Source organism: Eptesicus fuscus, chromosome 1 (genome assembly GCF_027574615.1).
Source record: "Eptesicus fuscus isolate TK198812 chromosome 1, DD_ASM_mEF_20220401, whole genome shotgun sequence".
Lineage (NCBI taxonomy): Eukaryota > Metazoa > Chordata > Mammalia > Chiroptera > Vespertilionidae > Eptesicus > Eptesicus fuscus.
Genome location: NC_072473.1, coordinates 7,359,825 through 7,385,901, shown reverse-complemented (window position 1 = coordinate 7,385,901; position 26,077 = coordinate 7,359,825). Strand labels below are relative to the sequence as shown.

Below are 26,077 nucleotides of genomic sequence, written 5' to 3'. Positions count from 1 at the left end.
TTCACTCACACCTGATGGCTATTGTTGTGTTGGAGGTTGTCATTTTTAAATTTGACAATCTAAGGGACAAGAGGTCAGTGCCCCTGACTAGTCAGGCATTGCATGTTTTAAATCTTTCCGCACACTGTTGAAAATCACTGCTGTAATGGAATTATGTACTCCCACCACTTTTAGCTTCATTAGCCCCAAGTCCCATATGGAGAGTTTAAGTTCTCCTCTCCCTGACTTTGGCCTTGGCCATGTCATATGCTTTGACCAATAGTATGTGTTAATGTGATTGTGCACCATTGGCTTGGCTCATTTTTGCTCTTGACCTTGGCTATCAGAAAAGCATCTTCTAGATAGTGACCACTGTTAATGCTTGGGACCCAGAATGAGAAGATATGTAGAGGCCAGCTAAGCTTAGCAACCTGCTACAGCTTTAATGTAAGTGAAAAATTTGTTTGTAAGCTTCTGGGCAAAAGATTATTGATTAATACATTGATTCTGTGAATGTTTGCAAAGAAAACCCAAAGAAACTACAGATAAATTGTTAAAATTAACAAGAGCATAGAAATGTTCAAAGTTGCCTTTCTATCCACATTTCTAATCCCCAGAAGCAAACTGTTCAAAAATATAATTTAAAAATACTATTTATAATACCTTTAAAAATGATGCTATCTAGAAAAAAATTATGCAAAATCTTTGTGGAGAAAATAACAAATCCTATTAAAAGATATTTTCAAAGACCTAAATAACTGGAGATAACGCAATATTATGTAAATGTGCATTTTTCCCAAATTGGTTCTTAGATGCAGAGCAACTCCAATCTGTTTCTACCTCTCACTTGAGCTTGATATTTATCTTCAGTTGCCTTCTAGCTTTTGCACAATATATTGGACATTAAATATTTAAAGTTCCATTTATATAGGTAACATTTATGCAGATAGCGCAAACTCAATGTGAATAAAATGAAGTCACCATCGCTGCTTTTACTATATTCCTTGTGCTTCTGAATGGCCCTGCCATCCTCCCAGGCACCATAGCTAGAAGTTTGGGAATTGTCTAATGCTCTTTCTTGTTCCCATTCTTCATCACCACTGCCATTGCCTTAGGCCTGGCATTTGTCCTTGCCTGGAGTATTGAAGTGACTTTCTAAATACTCTTTGCCTCCTTTTTCTTCCTTTTCTAAACCACCTTCCACATGTGTGCTAAAGTGATTTTTCTAAATCTGATCATCTCAACCTCTGATTATAATCCATCCTCTTAAAGATAAAACCCAAACTTCTTTAAGGTTTGACCTCTCTCCTCAGCCGATCTCTCATCATAATTCTATGTGCATCCTTTGCCCCAATAGAGTCATTTCCTTGTAGTTCTTCAAGCTTTCCAAGCTGTGTCTTTGCTCTTTTTCTTGGAATAATCTTCCTTCTCCCCCTTCTACTGAACTGCTACATATACTTCAAGACCCAGTTTAAGTGACATCTTCCTTGATCCTGCCCCACTCTCATGTGTAATAAAGTGTCTTCCTCCAGAGCATTTATCAACATAGTGAAATCAATGACTTTCTAGGCTGTCTTCCCATGAGATTATGAATCTGTTTAAGATACGGACTGTATCAGTTTCTGCTTGACTATTTAGATCTTAGATCAGTGGCTCTCAACCTTTTTAATGCCGCGACCCTTTAATACAGTTCCTCATGTTGTGGTGACCCCCAACTATGAAATTATTTTCGTTGCTACTTCATAACTGTAATTTTGTTACTGTTAATGAATCATAATGTAAATAGGCGACCCTGCTAGCAGTTCTCAACCTGTGGGTCGTGACCCACAGGTTGAGAACTGCTGCTGTAGAGCCTAAGACCATCAGCAAACACAGATATTTACATTACGATTCATTAACAGTAACAAAATTACAGTTATGAAGTAGCAACGAAAATAATTTCATGGTTGGGGGTCACCACAACACGAGGAACTGTATTAAAGGGTCGCGGCATTAGGAAGGTTGAGAACCACTGTCTTAGATGATTATGAAATGTTTGTCCACTCCTCACACTTCTCATAAAATGTCAATTCTAACTTAATCAGTGAATCAGTGTGTGTGTGTGTGTGTGTGTGTGTGTGTGTGTGTGTGTGTAAGGATTTCTTTTCATTTCTGTAAGTTGCTCACTGGCTATGTGGTTTTCAATGAGTTCTTGCTAGATCGGTTCATGAATGTAGTCCCTAGTAGTGTAGCTTAAAAGGCATACCTAATCTGCTGAATTTTATTTTTATTTCAGTTAAAAAATCTGGATCCATTTTTACTGTTTGATGAATTTAAAGGTGGTAGACCAGGTGGATTTCCTGATCACCCACATCGAGGTTTTGAAACAGTAAGTAAAATAATTTAACTGCAAAAGTGTGTATTTTAAAACTTGCCTTTGTTTTTAAATTTACTAATCATTTTTAATGATAAATTCAACTTTCGAAGCAATGAGTATTGGCAAAAATGAATTTATAAGTTCCTCGCTATTGACTGGCTGTTAGAGAATTGTAATGTCTATTTTACATGAAGTATACTCAAATGGGTATATTTACTGTTTTTTTTTTTTAATATTCTTTGCATTTGTGCCACTGGAGACATTCCTATTCAAGCAGTTAATTAAGAGCAAGAATTGACTTCTTAAAATATTTATATAATTAAAATTTGTTGGAAGTAGAAGAAAAACTTTAAGATATGATTAAAATAATTTTATATTTAAAACTTGTTTCTCTTCAAGACTATTCAGAAATAACCTCATGTAATATAACATTTTTAACCCAAAAGACAGTCTAAGATCACTATGAGTATTTAATCTCAGTTCTAAGGAATTTTATATAATCAAGGTGGTTAAAATAGAACATAGCCTAAAAATTAGAATTTTAAGGACATACATATACATTTACAAAGTTAACTGTAAAATTTATAGAGATTCTGCTACAAATTTGTTTTCGGTTTTACATATAGAAATAGAAATGTGTAATATAATATTGTGGCACTTTGAAAGATTCCTGTTCCCCACATATACATATATTCTGGAAAAATACCAGGATAGTTACACAGTTTAGCCATCTGATTCTTGAGAAAAACCAGTAATTTTGGGAACACACCAGGGCTTATTAAAGATTTAGTGTGTTTGTCGAGCAAATTATTAAATGAGTAAATATTTATTGAAATCTGGTGACAAGCAGGCATTGGTGTTGAGATCTTTTGCATGCTAGTGTGTGTGTTTGTATGTTGGGGAGTGTGGGGAGAACACAGAGAGAGGGAGGCTAGCAAAGAATGAGGCCTGACCATTGATTGTCTCCAGAATGCAGTCTAGTTAAGGAGGCAAAAGATGGACAGGTAAGCAGTTCACCATTACAGGGATGAACCAAGAAGCTTCTGGAAATAGTATGAATGATGAAAGTAGTCAGGTCTCCTTTTGTCATTTAGCCATTTGCTTTCCAGTTTCTTTCTCATTCCTTTCACCTACCCTACACTCTTGGTGGATTCTGACCCAGTTCCAAATCATATGGTATGAAGACATCTCACCACGCCATCCTATTGCTCCAGTTACCATTTTGCTAATCTTTCATGGTCTTTTCAAATATTACTTTCTCCATCAGGTTTTACAGATAATCCCAAGTAGATGCACTTGCTCCTTCATTTGGTCCCCTTTAGCATTATATTTTTACGGGGCTCATGCACATTAGAATATTAGGTCTCTGTGGTGACCCCAATCATATCCTGTCTATCTTGAATTGAAGGTGGCAATTGAAGAATTGCCTTAATTGACACCTCTCTTGGCCATGCCCAAGAGGATTGTGAATTGCTTCAGCTGAGATAATCTCACACATCTCCATGTTTTCCAGTTGGATATACTCCATAACTAATGGCTCAATTTAACTGTATAATAAAAAGAGATGGCTTTTCCTGAAGACAATGAATATATAAAAGGACAAAATATATTGCTTTCCTCTCCTCTATGAAAAGGGGGACCACTATAAATTGTAAGGTACTCAACTTTAAACCACTCAAGGAGTTCAGCTGTAGAATATTGGTATTTGACTCTTCTTTTGAGTAAGAATCTTCCTTAAAAATATATTCATAATTGTAGTCAATCCTCATTATTTTGTGGATTCTGTATTCGTGAATCATATACTTGCTAAATTTATTTGTAATCGCAAAATCAGTACTTTTGATTCATGGCTGTGCACAGATAGGCCCAAGGTGCATGTTCCCAGCTGAGGATGAACAAGGTGATGCTCTGCTTCCTGTTTCAGCTCTCATACTGTAAATGGGTGTCCGTGAGGCCTATTTAATGTCACATTTTTTACATGTTCATGCTTTTTTTGTTGGTGAATTCACTATTTAAGATGGCCTCCAACTGAAGTACTGTCTGGTGTCCCTAAGCGCAAAAGGCTGTGAGGTGCCTTATAGAGAAAATACGTGTGTTACATAACCTTCTTTCAGGCATGAGTTATAGTGCTATTGGCTGTGAGTTCAATATTAATCAATCAACAACATATGTTAAATAAAGTGTCTTTAAATGGAAACAAATATAAAGCAAGGTTTTATGTTGGTCAGTTAATGAAAATGTGGCCAGAAGCTTGCAGGATCACATTTCTGTGTTTCTCTAGAAGCAGTGGCTGAGTGTTTGCTAATTCAGTGATAATGGCACCTTTAATAGAATATTACTACTAAGAGTAACTAGAATCAACTGTATCAGTTTCCCCCAGGAGTGTAGATAAGCCAAGGAGTCATCTTTGTCTTAATATAAACTTTAAAAGTATGCAATTTAAAACCAGTTCCACTCGTAGGCTGGTATTACCTCCTTTGTCTTCAGCAAGGGAGCATCCTCTAAAGGAGTTGCACATGTTTGTGTCTTTCCACAATGCCAGGTTGATTAGGGAAGACCACCCCAAGAAGCCAATAGAGTCATATGCAGGTTACACACGGAGACGGGGAGCTTATGTGATAGAAGCGAGCAGAGTGAGTGTCCAGAGCAAAGTCCCAATCACTGGCAGCATTTGCAGGTGGAAAGAAGGGCGTCATTCTCAAGCCAAGTGGCTACAGTGGCAGCACCCTTCTGGTGGTGTGAAATCCGGCAGGGCTCTGACCATGACCCATGGTATGGCCAAGCTCAAGCATTGGGTGGTAGGAGCTCAGAGTTCTTATAGTCCACAAAGGGTGGAGGTCCCATTCATATTGGTGTCCCTATGGAGTCCTTATCCAAGTGTCCAAACTTGTGGTTTTGGGTGTTCCAGGACCTCCCTAAGGGCATTCCCATTACACCCCATTACCTGTCTTTTTTTTTTTTTTGTTTGATTGTTAATCCTCACCTGAGCATATTTTTCCATTGATTTTTTTTTTTTAGAGACGGGGAGGGAAAGACAGAGAGATACATTGATGTGAGAGGTTGCCTCCTGCATGCACCCTGACCAGGGCTGGGGAACCTGCAATCAAGGTACATGTCCTTGACCAGAATTGAACCTGGGACCCTTCAGTCCACAGGCTGATGCTCTATCCACTGAGCCAGACCAGCTAGGGCTCATTACCTCAGTCTTGACACAGCACTTGACATAACAGTCTTGGCTCACTGACTGCATATTGGATTGTCAGAGGGGTCCAGCAAGTATGCTTTGCTCTTGCTCTATACATCCCTGGAGCATTTTCTACAGGCTTGCTATAAATTTTGAAAATGCTAATTAGTACAAAGAACAAAGTTAGAACTACTTCTCAATCTATCTTACCATCCAGAAGTAGGTATTGTTATTGTTTTGATGTATTTTCTTCTAGTACTTTTTTTCTGGTATCATGCTGTATATGTTTTGTGTCTTTTAAAAACTTAACATTATACTCTTAGCATTTTCCCAATATTCTTCAAAAAGCTAATCCTTACTGGCTTTATTAAACATCTGATGTGAAGGTTGTATCAGTTGACGTTACTGCAATGATGTATGAGGGTTCCTGTTTTCCCTCAGTATCAACAATACAATATATTTACCCAACTTCTTTTTATCTTTGCTGTTTTGACAAGTGAGAAATAATGCCTCGTGATAGTTTTAATTTGTATTTCTTTTATCTGAGTGATTAACTTTTCATTTTTAAACATTTGTTCACCATACATATTTATATCCTTGCCCTATTTTTTCTGTTGGGTTGCTGGTATTATTATTTTATAGAAGCTCTTTTTATATTAAGGAAATCAGGCCCTTTTCAATGACAAGATTTTCAATAGTGTTAGGAGGGATTAGGCTTGTTTTGCATACCCCTAAAGGTAAACCTTTGGATACATAGCATAGAATCAAACCAAAAGAAGGATGAACTTGATAACAATTCATTATACAGAGGTAGAACAGCCTCCCTGAGTTGAAGTGATTTTCTGATTTCTGGAAAATACAAACATGCACTGAATGTTAACATAATGGGTGTGTTACCAGATTCAGTGTTCCTTAAAATGGTTGTGTACTACATGAGTCAGTGCTGTGCTGGAATAATAAAAAATATTAGAGCTAAGAAGAACTTTAAAAATAAAAATGAAATTATGCTGTACTGACACATGAATATAAAATATAAACACACACATTTGAGTGCATGCTCATTTTTTAAATTAATAGTGATACACAATCAAAGAAATGTGGAGAATATTATTCTACCAAATTCTTATTACCTCAATATGATGGGTATACCTGGTCTCACCTGGAACCTCAGGCTCCTCCTGAGATTTATTGAATCAAAACCTGAATTTTAACAACATCCTCAAGTGATTGATGTGCACATTAACATTTGGGAAGTGCTCCTCTAGATGACTTTGCAAATTAGAGATACTGTAATTCTATGAGATAAGAGTGAGAACCTGATTTTACTGAGTTAATGTTAATAAATTTTTAAAATCTTAGCTCTTTGGTTTGGCTAGCTGTATATTTTCTGTTAAAGACTTGCCTGAAAATTGAGGAGGGAGGAATGCCCTAGAGGAGGCACAGCTGGTGGTCACAAGACAAAGGGGGAAATTTGTTCAGTATTTCCTGCCAGGAGTTTAGATTCTGGGGAGCATTGTTTTCCAAACACCTGAGTGGTAAAGGGTGGACTAATTTTGCAGTGACCTATTTCTGGTCAGGCCTGATATCTACCCCCTCCCCGATTTGTTTGGTGCAACTGTAAATGATCAGAAACAAAGAAAGATCTGTAAATGTGGCAACATTCTTCTCTTTTTAATCCATGCCCTGATAAAGTTTAGTTTAGCTTGAAAAACCAGTAACCTTCACACTCTGTTGATGAACTGTTCACCCACTCTGAGAAGAAATGCATTTTATGCCTTTTAACATCTTCCTTCAAATTATAGCCTCATGACTTGACAGATTTTAGCACTGAACATCCAGTGTCCCTTGGATCCCCTCAGTCCTGGGGAAACCAAGATGGTTGGTCACTCCTGCCTAGTTAAATTTAAGAATTGTCAGGACTAAATTGTCATGCCTGCTTCTGAGGGACATTTTAGGATGTTTTTGTCCATTATGTTCTTAGTTGAGCTTAGACATGTTTTAAAAGTTCTTCACTACAAGCCTCAGCAGGTTTGTTGATCAGGAGAACAAACCTTCCTTGTTTCCAAGGGTGTGCCCACTAGAATGGCCACACTAGCATTCACTGGTTGGCAGCCAGCAGAGTTTGCAGGCAATGCCTGAACAATATCCTGGAGAGGAAAGAAAGGTCCTGGTGATTCACACGAAAGCTCACACTGGATTCAAATCTCCTGTCTCCCATACAGCCCGCTTTTTCTAGCTTGCTGTTCACTTTCAAAACTTATCAAACCATTATTGAATCAAGGTTGGGGGGAGGAAGCTTTATTTAAAATCCATTTTTGGGGTAGGGGAGGGAAATACTCTAGGACAGTGGTCGGCAAACTCATTAGTCAACAGAGCCAAATATCAACAGTACAACGATTGAAATTTCTTTTGAGAGCCACATTTTTTAACCTTAAACTATATAGGTAGGTACATTGTTATTAACTTAATTGTTATTAACAAATTGTTATTAACCTTAAACTATATAGGTAGGTACATTGTTATTAACTCAATTAACTTAATTGCTAAAAGCTCAAGGGGCCAAAGAGCCGCATGTGGCTCGCGAGCCGCAGTTTGCTGACCACTGCTCTAGGAAACTAGGAGAGAAGGATACTTTCCCAAAATTATAAAGACTATTGTTCAATGAACATCTTATGTCATATCTAACACTGAGATATTAGATATAATCCTGTTAATTTGAGGGGAAAAAAAGACAAAAATATCGACCAGCACCATTACGATTTAATATGGTTCTGGGAGCTTTGAATATGTTAATAAGAATGATAGCTATTGGAAAGGAAGAGGGAAATATTTATTTGTAGGTAATATGCTAAAAAAAGAAAACCCCACAGTGGTTGCCTCCAGCATTGGGTGTCAATATGACTGGAGGAGGACCAAGGGCACAGGACTTGTCCTGAAGTTATAGTTACAATGCCGCACGTGGATTTTAGCTTATATGTTTATTTGCCATGATTGAGAGGTGAAGCTAACAGATTATAGGAAAGAAGCTAAAGCCACCCTCACCTCCAAGACATCTCTTGGCAGCACTGTGCTAAGAATGTCAACCAAAACCTGGATATAAATCATGCAGAAACCACCCATTTTCCTGAATAAAAGCAATGACCACATATAATGGGAACATCCCATTCACAATGGCAATAAGATCACCATACAATCCCAGGGGAAGAAAATATTCCCTTTTAACCAAGTAATTCTACTTTCAGGAATCTAATTTCCTGGAAAAAAATTTCATCGTAAGAATAAAAGCTTATTATACAAATATTTATTCCAGTGCAATTTTACAAAGTAGAAAAGGAACAAAGTAAGTATCCAAAATAATAGGGGAATTAGTATATATCTCTATCTCTATCTCTATCTCTATCTCTATTTCTATCTCTATCTCTGTCTCTATCTATCTATCATCTATCTATCTATCTATCTGGAAATTATCTGTAAGGAAATTATCATCTATCTGGAAGATAGAATATTATGCATGGTTATTTATAAAAGAAATATTATAAATAATTTTTATTACTCATAGACTGTTTAAATCAAGATTTCTCAACCTTGGCACTTTCAACATTCTGAGTGGATAATTCTTTGTTGTGAGGGTCTGTCCTCTAAACACTAGATGCCAGAAGCACCTGCTACCTCTAGTTGTGACAATCATGAATGTCTCCAGACATTGCCAGATGTCTGCTGCAGGGCTGGGGGCCACCAAATTGCCCCAGTTGATAACTAATGGTTTAATATGTGTGTCCATACAAGGGAATACTGCAGAGCCATTAGAAAAAATTGCACAACAATCAGGAAAAGTTTCATAGCTTGCTATGTCCTAATATAAAACCAATCTCCATGATAGTTGGAAAGTGACAAAGGCAAGGTACAGAATTGGCAGTGTCAGATTTGTTTAAGAAGCAAATATAAAGGTATGAAAACACTATACCTTTACTCTCTTAAAATTGTTTATTATCAATTCTATTGTGGGGAAGACAGACTAATTTAGTGAATGATTACTTCCACAGACCACAATGATGCAAAGAAAATAAAATTACAAAATTCATGTTTTGATGCCCAAAGAAGGTAATGCTTAGAGGAAAAAACAAACACATTATGACAGATACAAATATATATTCACCACACTTTTAAAAAATGTATTAGTTTTAAGTATATTCATATGATTGTACAAGTATCACCTGATTCCAGAACATTTTCATCTCCCCCCAAAAAGAGCCCATATCCATTAGCAATAACTCCTCATTCCCACTTCCCCCAGCTTCCGGCAACCACACTTTCTGTGTCTATGGATTTGCCTATTCTGAACATTTCATAGAAAAGGAATCATACCATATGTAGTCTCTCATGTCTGGCTTCTTTCACTGAGCATAATGTTTTCAAGGTTCATCCATGTTGTAGTTTATATTAGTACTTCATTTCTTTTTTATGACTGAATAATACTCCATTATATGAGCATACCACATTTTGTTTATCCGGTCATCTATTGATGGACACTTGGGTTATTTTCACTTATGCCTTTATTCTTGGATATGCCTAAGTTTTCTCTGAAAGTATACCCAAGAAACTGGTCATGCACCTCCCAGGAAAGGATACTGGGTGATGAGGAAGAGTTGGAAAGAGATCATTTTAACTCCCTCTTTTTCTTTTTGTATCTTTAGAGTTTCAACCTATGCCTATTGGTTATTTAAAATACTAAGATTTTCAAAATGCCCTCTTCTTATGACCTATTTGAAGATAAAGTGTTCTCGTGAAGCTCCTGATGCTCACCTGCTCTCCAGGAACTCCTGCTGAGGCTTTCGACTTGGGTCTGCTTCCTCCACATAAAATCAGCCCAGTTTACGTTCTATGTCAGTCAACCAGATAAGCTAACACTATATGGCGATGCATAATGGGGAGGATGGCCCAGGCCAGTGGTCGGCAAACTCATTAGTCAACAGAGCCAAATATCAACAGTACAACGATTGAAATTTCTTTTGAGAGCCACATTTTTTAAACTTAAACTTCTTCTAACGCCGCTTCTTCAAAATAGACTTGCCCAGGCCGTGGTATTTTGTGCAAGAGCCACACTCAAGGGACCAAAGAGCTGCATGTGGCTCGCGAGCCGCAGTTTGCCAACCACTGACCTAGGGGCAGCTTCCTCTAAGAAATATTTGTGGACTATGAGAGGTTCCCATGAAACTTCATGAATGCTCAATTTATAATCACAATTTTCTCCTCTTCCACATGTAGCCTGGCTGAACAGAAATTAAAACTGTGTGTGTGTGTGTGTGTGTGTGTGTGTGTGTGTGTGTGTGTGTGTACATGCACACACGTGCGCTTATGTGCATGTGTGAGTGAGTCCTGGAGGTAGAGGACTTCTACTTTGCAAGAAAGTTAGAAGAAGATTAAGAAGGTATAAGAGATGTCCAGTTGAAGAAGTTTCATGTTCTAAAGGGGAAGCTAGCACTTCTAACAGAAAGGCAGGGGAGGGATTCAGGAAAATTTTAGCCATTTAGTAAAATCTTAAGGAATAAGTTAGATATGATTCTCTGGATAGTGGGGGTAAAGATGGAGGGCATAGTATGGGGATAGACTTAAATGGTGAGTAGTTTATTTGGACTTAGAAATTGGATGTGTGTGGTGGGTGGGCTCTAAGGCTGTAGGTTGAGCCATTACCAGGGACAGCCTTGAAAGCATAACTCTTTCTTTATTTATAAATGGATGGCCAAAATTGTATATCCTGAAACTCCCAAATTAATCCAATCATGCTAAATTAGAACTGTCTTTAGCTTTCAGACTGTCTTATGTCAGTGGTTCTCAACTGAAGGTGGTTTTGCCCATAAGTGGTAATTTCTGGAGACATTTCTGGTCATACCAACTGGAGGATGCTACTGCCATCTAGTGAGTAGAGGTCAGGAATGCTGCTGAACATCCTATAGTGAACAGTTCCCACAAGCAAAGAATTAAGCCCTGGTCTGTCAATGAACATAGGTTACATGAGGAAATAGCAGTTTCACTGAAATATTCTTTGAAAGTAGTTCAAATAAATTCTTACCAAATTTCTCCATTTCCCCACACCTGATTAATGATTATAAACAGAAACCATTTATGTCTGAGAGACTGCATTCTTAGAGTTAAGTAGACAAATTGGAGGTGCAATGTAATAAAGACTATCAACCAGTTATTAAATATTCTTTGATGTCACCAAATTTAAAATAATTCTTTTTAAGTGATACTAAAAATAAGTCCACAATAAGTTAACATAGATCATACAAGATAAAAAGCTCCTTGCAGATATTCAACACTTTTAGCAAAGCTGCTTTGGAGTTATCCATCAATCGACTTAAAATGAAATGCCTGACCTTACAGGATTAAACCCGTATGCCATTTGCCATGCGTAACATTAGCTCCCAGTTTCCTGAGAAGCTACACATGCTTTCAGTACATTACCTCTGTGCTTCACCAACAACCCTGAAAAGTAGGAATTGTTAGCCCCTATTTTACAGATGAAGAAACAGAGGCTCAGAGAAGTGATGACTTGTCAAGCTCACACAATTCATACAGGGCGGGCTTGGGCTGGCCCATCTGATCCCAGGCCCATGCCTCACCACTCTCCCATGCTTCTACTCCTTCTCGAACAATGTTGATTTCTATACATCTGGTATTGTCTTAATACATTGACACATTAATATTACAAATTAGATTCTACAGGTGATACAGATCTCCAAACTAAACACCTCATACTCTTGCTGTTACTCACTTACTATGGGACTCAATGCTTTCATGGTTCATGGTTGAGGGCTCCAAATTTTCCTGCCTGTCAGTGCAAAGTAATGCTCTCACTTCTCTGAACTTCCAGTATAATGAGAAAATGGATTAGGTTGGTTAGCTGCCTGGATATTTAAGGACAATCATTTAACTTCTTGTAGCCACAAGGAGACAAAATTGTTAGCGGTAACAACATAATAAATAAAATTGTGCTTTCATTGCTTATGACTTTTTATTACAACCTAAAAAGTCTTTTCCTCCTTCTATTTACCCCTTTGCCCCACCCCACTCCAGCTTTCCCCCAATATTCCAATATTTTAAGGACCAGGTGGAGTCTTGCCTCCTCCATGAATTATCCCCCATTCCTCCAGATTCTTATTCATCAAAATTAATCTTTGTTCTGGGTTTCCACTGGGACTAATGTACTACTCTTTAGTGTTCACGTCTTTTATCTGCACATTTTCTTAGTGTTTCCTAGGTGGGCAAGTGTTGATCATTATGTTCATTTTTCTAATTTTCCACTTATGACATTTTTATTGATTTCAGAGAGAAAGGGAGAGGGAGAGAGAGATAGAAACATTAATGATGAGAGAGAATCAAGGATCGGCTGCCTCCTGCACACCCCACACTGAGGATCGAGCCTGCAACCCGGGCATGTGCCCTGACCAGGAATCGAACTGTGACCTCCTGCTTCATAGCTCGACACTCAACCACTGAGCCACACTGGCAGGGCTCAGACCCCCTTATTATAAAATGTTTTGTTGCTTCTTGAAGTCCAAATTTCTGAGGACTGTGGCCCAATAATATCAAGTACAATGAACACATTGACTAAAGATCTGAGAAATTAAATCCTTATAATTAATCAAATCAGGGAATAATAATAATAATAATAATGCATCAATCGAAAGATATCATCTGCTTAATTAAATTACATATTATTATAATGGAATTTTAACAAAATATTAAAACAAGAGAGGACTTGACATAGTTCTCTTAAACATCTCTCTCTTTGTAAGAGCCCTGTGAGCCCCAAACCTGCCTGGGACCATGTGTGCAAGGGAGCATATTCAGGCACTTCATTCTAAAGTGTCTGCCTTGACAGCTTTTAACTAAAGACTGTGCTGAGCAGAAAAACCTCCCTCTACACCACAACGTGGTTCATCGTTTGATGTCTAAATGGCAACCTGCCACAGAGACACATGATCTGATTGCAGAAAAATATTGAGCACACATTTAGGATCAGCAGGGGGCACTCTTAAACAAAAGTACTTCTAACCACCCACTTTCCCCCTGGGTGCAGACACAACACTTTTGTATATGGGAAATTTGGCTAATCATAGAAGTTGGCAAACCATTTTCTTGAGATTCCTTCAATATAACTGTGGAAATAAAACAATGAACGTGAACACCTTGACTTTGGATTTAGAAGATACAAGTCATATCGTTAAGAAGCTGGCCTGATGATTACATAAGGAGCCATGGGGAGTTTGTCTGAGGAGATTCCCTGAGAGACTGAATCCTGAGTGGAGTTTGAAGAGGAAGAGCATTCCTGGCTTTGGGGATTTAGAAGCAGCTGGAAGGTTCTCAGGGAGTCTGCAATTCAGCTCACCTGCATAGTTAGATTCAGGAATATGATCATCAGAACCTCATATTCGGGCCTTTCTCATCAACCATGAACTCAACTTGTGTTTTTTCCCCTCCTTTTCCTACTCAGCTACCAAGAGGAAAACCACCATTTTAGGGCAAATAGAAATTAAAAGAAAACATAGTTTTATCTACAACATAGACTTTTTGCTTTAAAGTATAAGCTTTGCATCTATAATATCAAATTAGGTCATCACACTCTTCCTTCTGAATACCAGCCAGAAAGAAACAACAAAGTATATTATATCTTGTTCTGTGATTCTGCTGAATTTATAGCTCTTTGACGTATACCTTTCCTAAATTTCACATTGCAAGTGACACTTTTCTTTCCTTATTGTTGTGGGTTTGTGCCCTTCTCCTTCCAAATACAAACACACAAAATACAAAAAGAAATAACAGACAAGGAAGCAAAAGTATTTAGTAGAGACCCATGAAAACTTTAGGACTAGAAGGAGGAAAGGACGAGCAGGACAAGGAAGCATGACAAGTCCTTTAAGAAAACACCTGTTTCCGATTACACATTTCTTACTTAATTAGACACTTGAGTTTAAACATAACACTCCCAAATCCATCAACCGCCCATGGCAATTCTCCAGGTGTTTGCGATTATGCAATGTCCTAAAAAATCATCTGGATTGTGTCAACTCAAAAAGTATTGCTTGAGATTTTAAAAAAATTATTTGCAGGCATTAATTTAGACTTAAGGCATCAGCGTAGCATTTATAGCACTTAGCAAAAATAAATAAATTGAAAGATAGATAATCAAAGAGTCAGTCATTTCTTTGGTTTCGGATTTCCCCCAAAAGGTTAAAAGTATGGTTTTTGCTGTAAGTAGTCAAAGGTAGGCATCGCAGAGTCAACAAATCTTCATAGACCAGACTTCTCTAATTCAGATTTTATAGTATTTAGGATGGGAGAAGTGAGGTTTACTTTTGTATTACCAGAGAGAAGTAGAAATCCCCACCTCAAAACTACAGGAAAAGAGGGATAATTGGCTTCTCAATCTTTTAGAAACAATGTTGGAATTGCTTTCTAAAATAAAGTTTGCAAAAACAAAACACCAACAACAACAACAACACACACACACACACACACACACACACACACACACCACCACACCACCTCTCTTGGTGTCCACGTACATTTCCATCTTTGAATGAAATAATTTCATAATTTACTTTATAAAGTTGCCTGACATATTTTGAGATGATTAACAACTTGAAAGCCCCTCAAGTTGGATAATTGAAAACTCTTTTGGGATGGAAAGAATATGATTTGAAAGAGACTCCTTTGAGAACCTAAAAGAGAGTTTCAGTCAAAACAATGAAAATTGCCTTTTTTTATGAAGTTATTTTAATTAAAAATGCATGCATAACAGGAAAAGAAAAGCAATTCTAGACAATGCTCCTGGTAGTTGGGCTGCTTCTTTGAAATTTGGAATTTTCAAGCTTTGTGCTTGAATCCTATTTTGGCCTGAGTGTCCTCTATAGTATTTCCAAATCTTCTGTCTTGCTAATACATTGAAGTTAGAGCTAGCTATACTGTCCTCACATGTAACATGGAGTTATTCTTCTGATTCTTAGTGTTTTCCCTTATGTCTCCCTGCCTGCCCAGCCCTAGTTCATCAAAACAAGGAACAAAGCATATCACTTATTTTCATTCACGGATTACCAGCAGCATCTTTATATTTTCCCAAAATAAATGACTTGTTTTTGTTGTACAAAAGTACAGAACACCCAAACTGTAAGTGGAAAGGTCACAACATGTAGATGCAATTCCACCATCTGGAGATGACCACAGTTCACATTTTGCTGTGTGTCCACCCAGGCTTTGTAACCACACGGAAACTTCATTTCTTTAATCTGACCTTTTCTCCTTTTGATTTAAACTGGCCTTGTCCAGCCTAGGAGCACCCTGATTCACCTCCTTCTTCTCTGTTGCATGTTCACTAAGTCCTCAGGACAATGAGATTCTGGTCAGCATCAATTAATCTTAGGAATAAAGGCTAGGTCTGTTGACCGTAGAGACAGGTCTTTGGTCAAACTAAATATGTCATCTAGGCCTCAGTTGTGTTTCAGCTCCAGGCCCAGAAAAGCAGAAAGATCCCTTGGGTGACCACACCCTTGAGAAACCAGATAGAGCAACGCCATGGCTGACATCAGGACCAGCTACAATGATCAGCTACCCCTATCCTAGCAACAATCAATCAATAGAGACCACGACCCTAACTCCCGTAGTTACTGTGATTAATGATTTCTCCTCTATATAACCCATCCCCTGGAAGCCACGGGGAGCCAGGTCTTAGATAACAGTTCACCTCTGTGACTCCAGGTTTGGCATCATTTCCTTAAATAAAACTTTAGTTTCTTTGCAGAGAACTCCTGTTCAAGTTTGATTGGGCTTTAATGTGCACAGGTGAATGATGCCCTTTGGTAAGAGCATCTCCATGCATATCCTGACATAACTGGATCCAATGTTACTTAAATAAACCCATTTGCATGGATCATTGTATATGAACCCTTTAAATAAAATTACTGTTCTGTAACCTGCTTTTTTGATGAAATAATATGTCATTTTCTGTGCCAGTAAATAGAGATTTATATTACATATATAAATATTCTAACAGTTGCATATTCCCTTGTATAGCTATGCCATAATTTAGCTAAGTGTATTCTATTAACCCATCATCCAGATTGTTCCTGCCTTTTTGTTACAATAAAAATTTCAATTATCGATTTGTATGTACATTTTATATCCTTGTCTCCTTAGATTTAAATCTTAGAAGTGTATTTTTTTTAACATTTAAATCCTTCATCCATTTGGAACATGTTTCTGTGTATAGTGGGAGCTTACTCCCTTCTTTCATATGGTCAGTCACTTGTTCCAATACTGTTTATTGGAAAATGGATCCTTGCCCCACTGATTTGAAATGACTGTCATCATTTATTAATTTTCCATACAAATGGAAATGGGTCTCTTCTATTTCTGAGCCAATGTTGCACTGTTTCCATTGCTATACTAAGTTCCCAGGTGGGGAGTTAAGACTTAAAATCTGGTCAGGGTTCTCCAGAAAACAGAACCAGTAAGATATATAGAGATAGATACAAAGAGGATTTTATTATAGGAATTGCTTCACATGGTTATGGAGGTGAAGAAGTCTCACAATCTGGTGTCTACAAGCTGGAAAACCAGGAAAACTGGTGATATAGTAATTCAGTTCAAGGTCCAAGGTCCAAGGTCTGAGAACTGGAGTGGGGGTTTGCTACTGGTATAAGTCCCAGAGTCTGAAGGATGAGAACTAGGAGCTCTGATCTAAGGGCAGGAGAAGATAGATGTTCTATCTAAAGAAGAGAGAGCAAGAACTGGCTTTTCCTTCACCTTTTTGTTCTGTTTGGACCCTCAATGGATTGGGTGATGTACCATCCCCCTGCATTGGTGAGGGCTATCTTCTTTAGTCTATGGACTCAAATGCTCATTTCTTCCAGAAATACCTTCACAGATACCCCCAGAAATAAGGTTTCACCAGCTATCTTGGCATCCCTTAGCCCAGTGAAGTTGGCACATAAAATTAACCATCACAATCTAGAACCTTCAATTTCTGTAGTCACATGCTTGGGTAAAAGTTGCTACTAAGCCATTCTGTACACTGTACACTTAATGACATTGCTCTGCAAGATGACACATGGAGAGTCCATATGTCAGCTAGCTCTGATTTGCACTGTAGTAAGTGCTCTATAAACATTTAGTTTCAGGAACTGGCACCCAATAGTTAGCTGAAGAAGAGGTGGGATTATCATAGGGTACAATATAAGGTTTCAACAGGACAATGGTATCAGGTCTTTCATTGACCTTAGTTTGACGTATGAGAAGGCATAATAAACAATGCCTGTTTTCCTAGCCCAAATTCTGAACCAGTTGAGAAGATAAAAGAGTAAGAAAGATGGCAGACAAAAATATACCTTTATTTCTGATAAAGCTGAGATTGGAGAATGTGGCTTATATCTGCAGGCAATTGGGCTTCTGAATACTGAACCTGAAACAAACAGACTTTATTCAGATATCATTGGCTGTGCTGGATTCCTGCAGGCCACCACCATCAGGCTTGGCCCTTCTCACAGAGACAGAGAGTAAAAGAGGGCACTTGCTTTCTGTGGGAAGGAGAGGAGCGGGGCTTCAGCTATGCAAGAAATTTCTGCTTTCACATCCACCAGTCAGATTAAGTTGTTTCCTTCCCAGGGGTGGTGAAGTACAGTAAGAGCCTAGGAGTGTTAATGTTAAAGGAGTACCCTCCACGGGAATGGAAATATCAAAAAATGGCAACCATGATTAGTGACTACTCTGCTGAACCACCCAGGATTTCTTTTCACTTTTAGATTTAGTATGGACCTGCCTCTGGAAAAGTTGACTTTAGTTCATATGAATTCATTTCACATATTTTACAAATGTTTATTGAGTACTTAGTGAGTTTATGTGCCTGGTTTCAGAAATACATTTCCTTTAGTGTTCTCAAGTTAGCTTTTAGGTCTGTCATCCCGCATACCTTGGTGGATGTGGCATTGGTCACTGGGCCCCTGTTGTTTCAACAGGAACTGCTTCTCTTACACCCTGAGCTCCAGGACCCACCATGGCAGGGCGATGGCCTATGGGACTAAGGGGTTAAGTGGGGGCGGGCTCCTCTCATTGGGCTGTGAGCTCTGACATGCCCAGGCCTGTCTCTGCTGGAAGGAAGTGGCTCCTATATGTAATTATCTCAAAGACGTTGTGTGGGCTAGCATGGCCCTTTCACTGAGATTCGTTCCCTCAGCTGGCCCTCCTTACTATCTTAATTACTCCTGAAACACTCTTCAACCTATTTTCTGTGGGAAAAGTAAACAACTATTCACAGCTATCCAACACCTACTTTTTCTTCTGCTTGTTTTTGAAAGGTATCTTACCTCCTAGAAGGGGGCAGCATGGCTCATGAAGACTTCTGTGGACACGTTGGTCAGTTGAACCCAGGAGACCTGCAGGTATGGCTAAGGACAAGGAATTGCTGATCGTTTACTAGTCATTGGGTGTGCATGCTTGATCTGCCAACTGCCTGTACATTCACACCTGGGAATTTGCACAGGTCTCTTGTATTCCTCTTTCACACTTTTCTTGATTCCCTCAATCACTTTTTAATTCCCACGTAGTCTCTCTCTTCCTTACATTTCTCAAAAGCGTAATCAAGAGTGTCTGTCTCAACTTCCCTTATCTTCCATTTCATTCTTCACTCACTGAAATCAGCATCAACCTCTCAGCAATCCCCACATTTCGTGAAGCTGTTCAGGTTATGGTCACTCATAATGTCCCAATTGCCAAATTCGGCATTCCAGTTTCAGTCCTCATCTTTATAGACCTTTCTGCTGTATTTGAAATAGTTTATTACTTTATCTCTAGCTCATTTGAAGGGGTAGGTGTTGTCACTTAAGACAATGACCCAAACCCTAACACCATCCTAGTCTTGTCTGATATGTATTAGAATTTAAAATCTCTAGGAAATGCTTGGGTAATCTTTGCAAGTTTCGTAAGTCTCGACTCTGTATCAGCTACTTTCTGGGATCATTTACATCTTTGGCAGATTAATAACTGCAAATATTTGACTCATGGTGTTTTAATGAACATGGAATTTGAAGGAAAAAAACACACAAAAGGATAGAGTTGTGGCCAAAAGTTAACAGTAACCTTTCACTGGAGCAGAATATAAAGTGGAGATGGCCTTGAAAAGTCTATGTGATGACTGGTTGTGCCCTGACCAGGGAAGTGGTGATTCTTCTGCCCTCCCTGCAACAATTATAAAATATGTCTGTGTGGATCCCAGTGGGGTTAAGCTCCAGGTACCCACAGATATAACCTGCTCTTTAGCTCCCCTTTTTGGCTTTCTCCCTTGCCTAGCTCGCTCTTCCCTGCTTGTGCTTTCTGCGTCACTTTCCAAATAAACTACCAGCACTGAAGTCTTTGTCTCAGGATCTTCTGTGGGAGAACCCAAGCTAAGACAGGCAGGAAATCTATCATGTTCCATTCTTCTTCCCTAATAAGCTCTTAATAAAGAAATAAATGAATGCTTGAAGAATCTGCATAACAGTGGAGACAATGACTGTTTTCTCCAAGTAGTGAGGGCTCCGTTACTGGAATTGAGTAAACAGACTCAAGTCACCCATCCATGGTATAGTGCAGTGGTCGGCAAACCATGGCTCGCGAGCCACATGCAGCTCTTTGGCCCCTGGAGTGTGGCTCTTCCACAAAATACCACATGCGGGCACGCACATACAGTGCGATTGAAACTTCGTGGCCCATGCGCAGAAGTCGGTTTTCGGCCTGGGCCAGTCTATTTTGAAGAAGTGGCGTTAGAACACTCAAGGGGCCAAAGAGCCGCATGTGGCTCACGAGCCGCGGTTTGCCGACCACTGGTATAGTGGATACTGTGGGGCCTGCACATGTATCTTTAGGCCCTTGCACTTATCCATTCTCCAGCTGCTGCGAATATTGGCTGCTGATGGCTCACAGCTGCATCCCACCCTGGGCACTGCCCTCTGCAGCAGGAACTGCCTCTTCCAAGGTTGTGCTCCCTACTGGGGGGTTGGCACACAATCCTTGGTCTGCTGATGTGGGGATACAAAAACCTGGCTACCTCGTCTTAATTTGGGACAATTCTGAAGGTTTATCCAACTTAGACCTCCCTGTTAGATTGGCTAAGGCCTTTGTTGTAACTGTATTACTGACTGGCTTCTCCCCCTGCCCAGTCATGCTTTTTTTTTTCTTAAGATGCTCCCAAGAGCACTTCCCAATATACTGTCTGCCTGCATCTCCCCATCTCAGTGCTCAACTGAAGACTCAGGATATGAAAGAGAGACTCCTTCTATTTGTATGAATTTCAGATCTGATGCTTTGATTTCAAATATGAAGCATGAATACATTGGGAAAACTAGAAAATATTCCAGCAGTTGTCATTGTTTTCTTATTCCTCACAAGGCCCAGGACTATAAAAGAAGCACTTGTAAGGTACCTCACTTAGTTACTGTGTCATAATGGTCCTACCTGCAGACTTATTCGAGTCTGGGTTACATTTCCTTCTTGTTGGTCTGGTATTTTCAGTGGATGACTGCAGGCCGAGGCATTCTTCACGCCGAGATGCCATGCTCAGAGGAGCCAGCCCATGGCCTACAACTATGGGTTAATTTGAGGAGCTCAGAGAAGATGGTAGAGCCTCAGTACCAGGAGCTGAAAAGTAAAGAAATTCCTAAACCCAGTAAGGATGGTGTGACAGTTGCTGTCATCTCTGGAGAAGCCCTGGGAGTAAAGGTAAGCCAGGCTGCTGTGTGTTTGGGAAAACTGAGTTGCACAGTGACATAGGCTGGCCCCATCCGATTGTCAGTTGTCATTGGGTTTATCACAGTTCATGTGCCACAGTTCATGGGATGGACTTGCTTCAGAGGTGTCAAAATAAGTGGAACCTAAGGGGACCCAGAATTTTTTGCCACATGCAAACCCAGAGAGTTAGAAAAATTATAAGAAAACAAGTTCATATTAAAAATGTGGTCAAAAAGCAATTTTAAGGTATATCTTAATATGTGTGCAGATTTAATATCTTTCCTTTAGTTTATTGTGCAATTTTATAGCCCCTTGGAACTACAAGATCACCAATACTAAGAAACAAACAAAAACCAAAACCAACTCCACTCCCTGAAGGTTTATTTTAAAATTAATTTGAACATTTATTCCATACTTGTTTTACCCTGTACATTCTCCTCAACTAAGACTATAATATTTCAGCTTAGGTTCCCACCATTTTCGTCATGTAAGATCAATTGAGGCTAAAGATTATGGACAGATTTGTGGTAGGAAAAGGGTATGCTAGGTACTATGTCAATTGCACATGAGAACTGCTGCTGGGGAGGCCAAGTTTGAAGTAGCAGCCAGCTGCAGAGTTAGCTGCATAGAGTGGTCTCTTAGGTAGGGTTTCCCAGAAGCAAACCCAAGATGAGAATTCATGTGTAACTGATTTTCAAGGAAGTTCCCCTGGGGGACAGTAAAAGGAACCAGGATAGGAAGGGCATGAGCCAAGCAAGGGTATCATCTTAGGTAAAGTCCCAAAGAGGATGGGAACTCAACGATCAGTCCACCTCCAAGTTGTCCTGATCCACCCCAGTGCTAGGCAGCTGGGCTTTCATGCTGTCTTACTCCAAGTCGTTACTCATGGCCATTGAGTTTGGGGTGGGGGGTACAGAAATGGGATCTCAGGGGACCTGATAGGGGCCCTGACACCAAGTTTCACACATGCCAACAGGAGTTGAGAGCATCAGGAAATTAGGAACCACTTTGCCATTCTCCCTGTGGGCAGCCAGCACTTCAAACTACTTTATACACTAATTTATATAAACTTAAATTTTGTTTAGATACACTCACAGGGACAATGGCTTGGCAGTGGCTTCTAGCCAACCACTCAGTGGGGTGCATTTCATGGGTAATAGGATGTTCATGATTTTTGGTTGGGACTTACAGATTTTGTATTTCCTACACTATAACCACAGTTCCTTACCTGTGCCACGCCTGGGCATGTGCATTATTTTGCTTTGTGTTTCCAGTGCAAACAGAAGTAACGGAAGGAAAAAGAATCAAACTATGCTCCCTAGTAAGCAAATCTATCTGCCTGCTCTCTATGTGTACTTTGCAGTTGGGAAAATGACCCTTCATTGTGTTTCTGTGACTCATTTCTGTTTCATCAAGCATTGGGCAGTGCCCTTTCCAGCGGTATGGTGAGAGTTTCCTTCCCTTCAGTGCCACAGAGGACAATTCAGATACTGTGGGGTCTTTCTGGTATAAGGCAAAGGACATAGCTGTGTGTGGAGTCAGTCAGAGAGGCCTAAGGAGAGCTTAATTCATGCACATGAGAAGCTGCATCCTCTGTTTCCTATGGGGTTTCTCACTCCGTGTTTCCAGGACTCTAATGTTCTAGGGACATGTCGGGAGATACCTCCGTCTCCACTTCAACCAGAGCACAAGACTTTGTGGAATTGTCCTTAACATTTCCTTTACAAACAGTGTTGAACTATCTGCAGCTAAAAAGAGAAATGAGACCACTGATTTAATAGGCAAGCAAAGCCAACAATATCACAAATCCTCTGAATGCACAACTGCTTTTCATCTATAGAAAACACAATGCCATTTTAATGTCAGAGCTGGTTCCAATTACAGGCACAAGGACACTTAAAGCACTTGCAAGCAGCAGACTGCATAGTCTTGCAGTCACAACCAAGAATTAGAGGCGAACGGTAATGTTTTAACTTTGTAAAATAATGTCTTAATAGCTGCTGGCCTCTAAGTTTTTTTTATTTTTGTTGAGTAGAATCCTTGAAGTGAATTACATTTTCCTAAGTCAATGATGGTTTTTATTATGAGGGCATTTTAATAAGGAACTCTTCCAACCCTGTTTAGTATTAATTTGAATTTTGAGAAACAATGTGTTGTTGTGGGTACCAGCGTGGACACTGGAGACAGATGTCCTGGATTAGAATTCCCACTGTGAAGCAACTGTGTGGCTTTGGATAAGCCACTTAACCTCTCTGTGTTTGTGTTCTCATCGATCAAATAGGGTTGCTTGAGAGGATTAAGTGAGTTTTTTATACATTAAGCTACTAAAACAGCATCAGGCACATTGTCAGCACCACATAAGTAGTAGCTGTTACTATTATTATTTTGATTACTTCATGTTACCTTGGGTAGGAGCTGGGCTGAGATTTATGCGTGCTCATTATGCTAAAGGGACTTGCTGGGATTTGACAAAGGTAATTAACTTGCTTTGAAGGAAAAGACACCAGCATGAGTCAGTGTAAAGATAGGGGACTATTGGCCATTTTTTTCTGGGTCTCATAAAAACATAGTTTTCTCCATCTGAAACCTTAAATTATGCTCACCAAGGACTGACTGGATCTTAAAAGTCTAGATGTACCATAAAACAAACTGAAGATAATATTAGGTTAAATTACCAGGTGGGGCTGAGTATATACCTTTTCAAGAGATTGATGTGCTTATAAGTAAAATAGAGTCAACAGCAACTCCCACCCCCACAAGTAAAATATCTAGAAAAATGGAATTAGTGACCATTCCAGCACTTCTCTAACTTCAAAATTCATGATTACCTGGGTGCCTTGTTAAAACACAGATTCTGATTCAGCGGGTCAGGGTGGGGCCTGAGTGTCTGCATTTCTAACCACTCCCAGGTGATGCTGAAGCCGTGGTCTGGGGACCACTATCTGTAATGTGTGTAATGACCATGACATCCAAGACAGGGGGCTTACTCATCACTAGGACCAGTTTGATTACGATCCTATAGAAGATTTTAGGGTTCATCTCTGTGGTTTTTGGCAAATCTTATTTAACCTTTCTGGACTTCAGTCCCTACACCCACAAAAAAGGCTAGGGGGTTTTGTGCAAGATACTATTTAGCTTTTGCAAGCAACTCAGCTGTCCTTTTGCTAGTCCCAAGACAGATGTGTCCCTGTTCCTCAGTTTGTATGTGTCTCAACCCTTGGGAAATCCACAGCCAATTTTGAGCAAGATTCTGCCAGAAGAGCAGTCTAAAGTGAAGGCTGAAAGGGGTGGGGGAGAGAGATAAAGATGGGATACTTAGAATAGTTTCTGTCACTTCTGGAAGGTCAAAATCACATGTTTATTTCATGAGAGTATGAAATCCTCCAAACCCCATTCCATCCTTATCAGGCAGCCAATCAGCAATATTTACTGCCAGTTTTCTCTGGAACATGATTCTTTTTCCAGCAAACGCCTCTACTTGCCTCCTGCTGTTTTAAATTCCATTATGTCAGAAGAAAACCTTAAGGGGGCCTCAGCCCCAGTGGGGTCAGAAAAAAGCAATCCAGAGCCAGACTGCCTGGGTCAAGGCCAACACCACCACTGACTAACGTTAAAGAAGTCAATTACGCTTGCTGGGCCTCAGGGTACTCATCTGAAAATGGAGGTGCTTATACTGACCCAGAGGATCATTGGGAGGATTAAATTGGTTAATATGTGTACAAAACGTAGAAAGATACTTCTTTGCAAAAACTGTATAGTGTTCGTGTGCCCTACAGATGTAACAAAAGAATCTTCCTTCTGAAGGACAGACTGTACATGCATGTATTGGATGATAACCAAACATTTAAACATGCATTTTCCAAAACAGCCTCATGTAATTCACTCAGATCTTGTTACCATGGTGTCTCCAGGGCCCGAATCAATGCCTGATACATACAAGACAATCAAGAAATATTTTCTGGGTCCATAAGTGAAATCATTAAAATGTAAATGAATGCTGGAATGCGAGACATGTGGGCAAAGTAGTAAGAAGATAAGACAATATAGGGATTAAGAATTACTGTAATAAGCTTAATATGAGCTAACTAAAGAGTTGAGAGAACAATAAAATAAGCTAAACTATATTTTAAAATAAAATAAACTATTTAAGGGATTAGAAAGTAGGGAAATAAAAACCAGATAGATTTTTTTTTTCTTGAAAAGTGAATACTAGGCTGTTTTTCAAGACCCAAACTGTTTCCTGCAGGTTTCTTACATTGAAACAGTGGCAACAATGAGGAGCAGAGATTTGGGGCTCGTGGTTCTCTTTGGGGGTACAGGGAAGGCATCTTGCCTGCTTTAGCATCTTTACTGTGGGCTTTCAGGGCATGCTAGATCGCAAGTAGGGGAACACATACCAGCTTTCAATGCATCCCTGCTGGATATATCTGTTCTTTACCCTGGTTTAGCTCCAGCAGGCATTGGAAGACCCTGTGTCCCTTTGGCAATTCTCTCCCAGCCTGTGTTGGTTGTGGGTTGGTAGGAAATGTATAACCAAGTCTGTGATTGTCACCTCTGACTCAGATAGCTGATAGAGTCTTCGGGCTGTGGCAGGCCATTGGCGTCCACACATGCCGAAACACGCACACACACACACTGTCCTAGACCCGAACTGGAGAGAAACACCCGAGAAAGTAGAGAGAAGCTGGACAGCTGAGAAACCAGAGAGAAAACCACATTTCCCAGCTTTTGCTTTCATTTGAAACACTTTATTACCAATCTACAATTTGTCAGTATTCCTTCTACCTTACTTGGATTTA

At 39.4% G+C, this 26,077-nt stretch overlaps 1 protein-coding gene across 1 annotated transcript in view; it reads left to right on the top strand.

Moving 5' to 3' along the window:
- The window catches only part of PIR (pirin), an 80,921-nt gene that overhangs the window by 5,325 nt on the left and 49,519 nt on the right, over positions 1–26,077 (top strand). Inside the window, exons 3-5 of the mRNA XM_008154926.3 lie at positions 2,255–2,347; positions 18,872–18,955; positions 21,063–21,269. Coding sequence (XP_008153148.1) covers positions 2,255–2,347; positions 18,872–18,955; positions 21,063–21,269 — 384 coding nt within the window. The remainder of the gene's footprint in view (positions 1–2,254; positions 2,348–18,871; positions 18,956–21,062; positions 21,270–26,077) is intronic.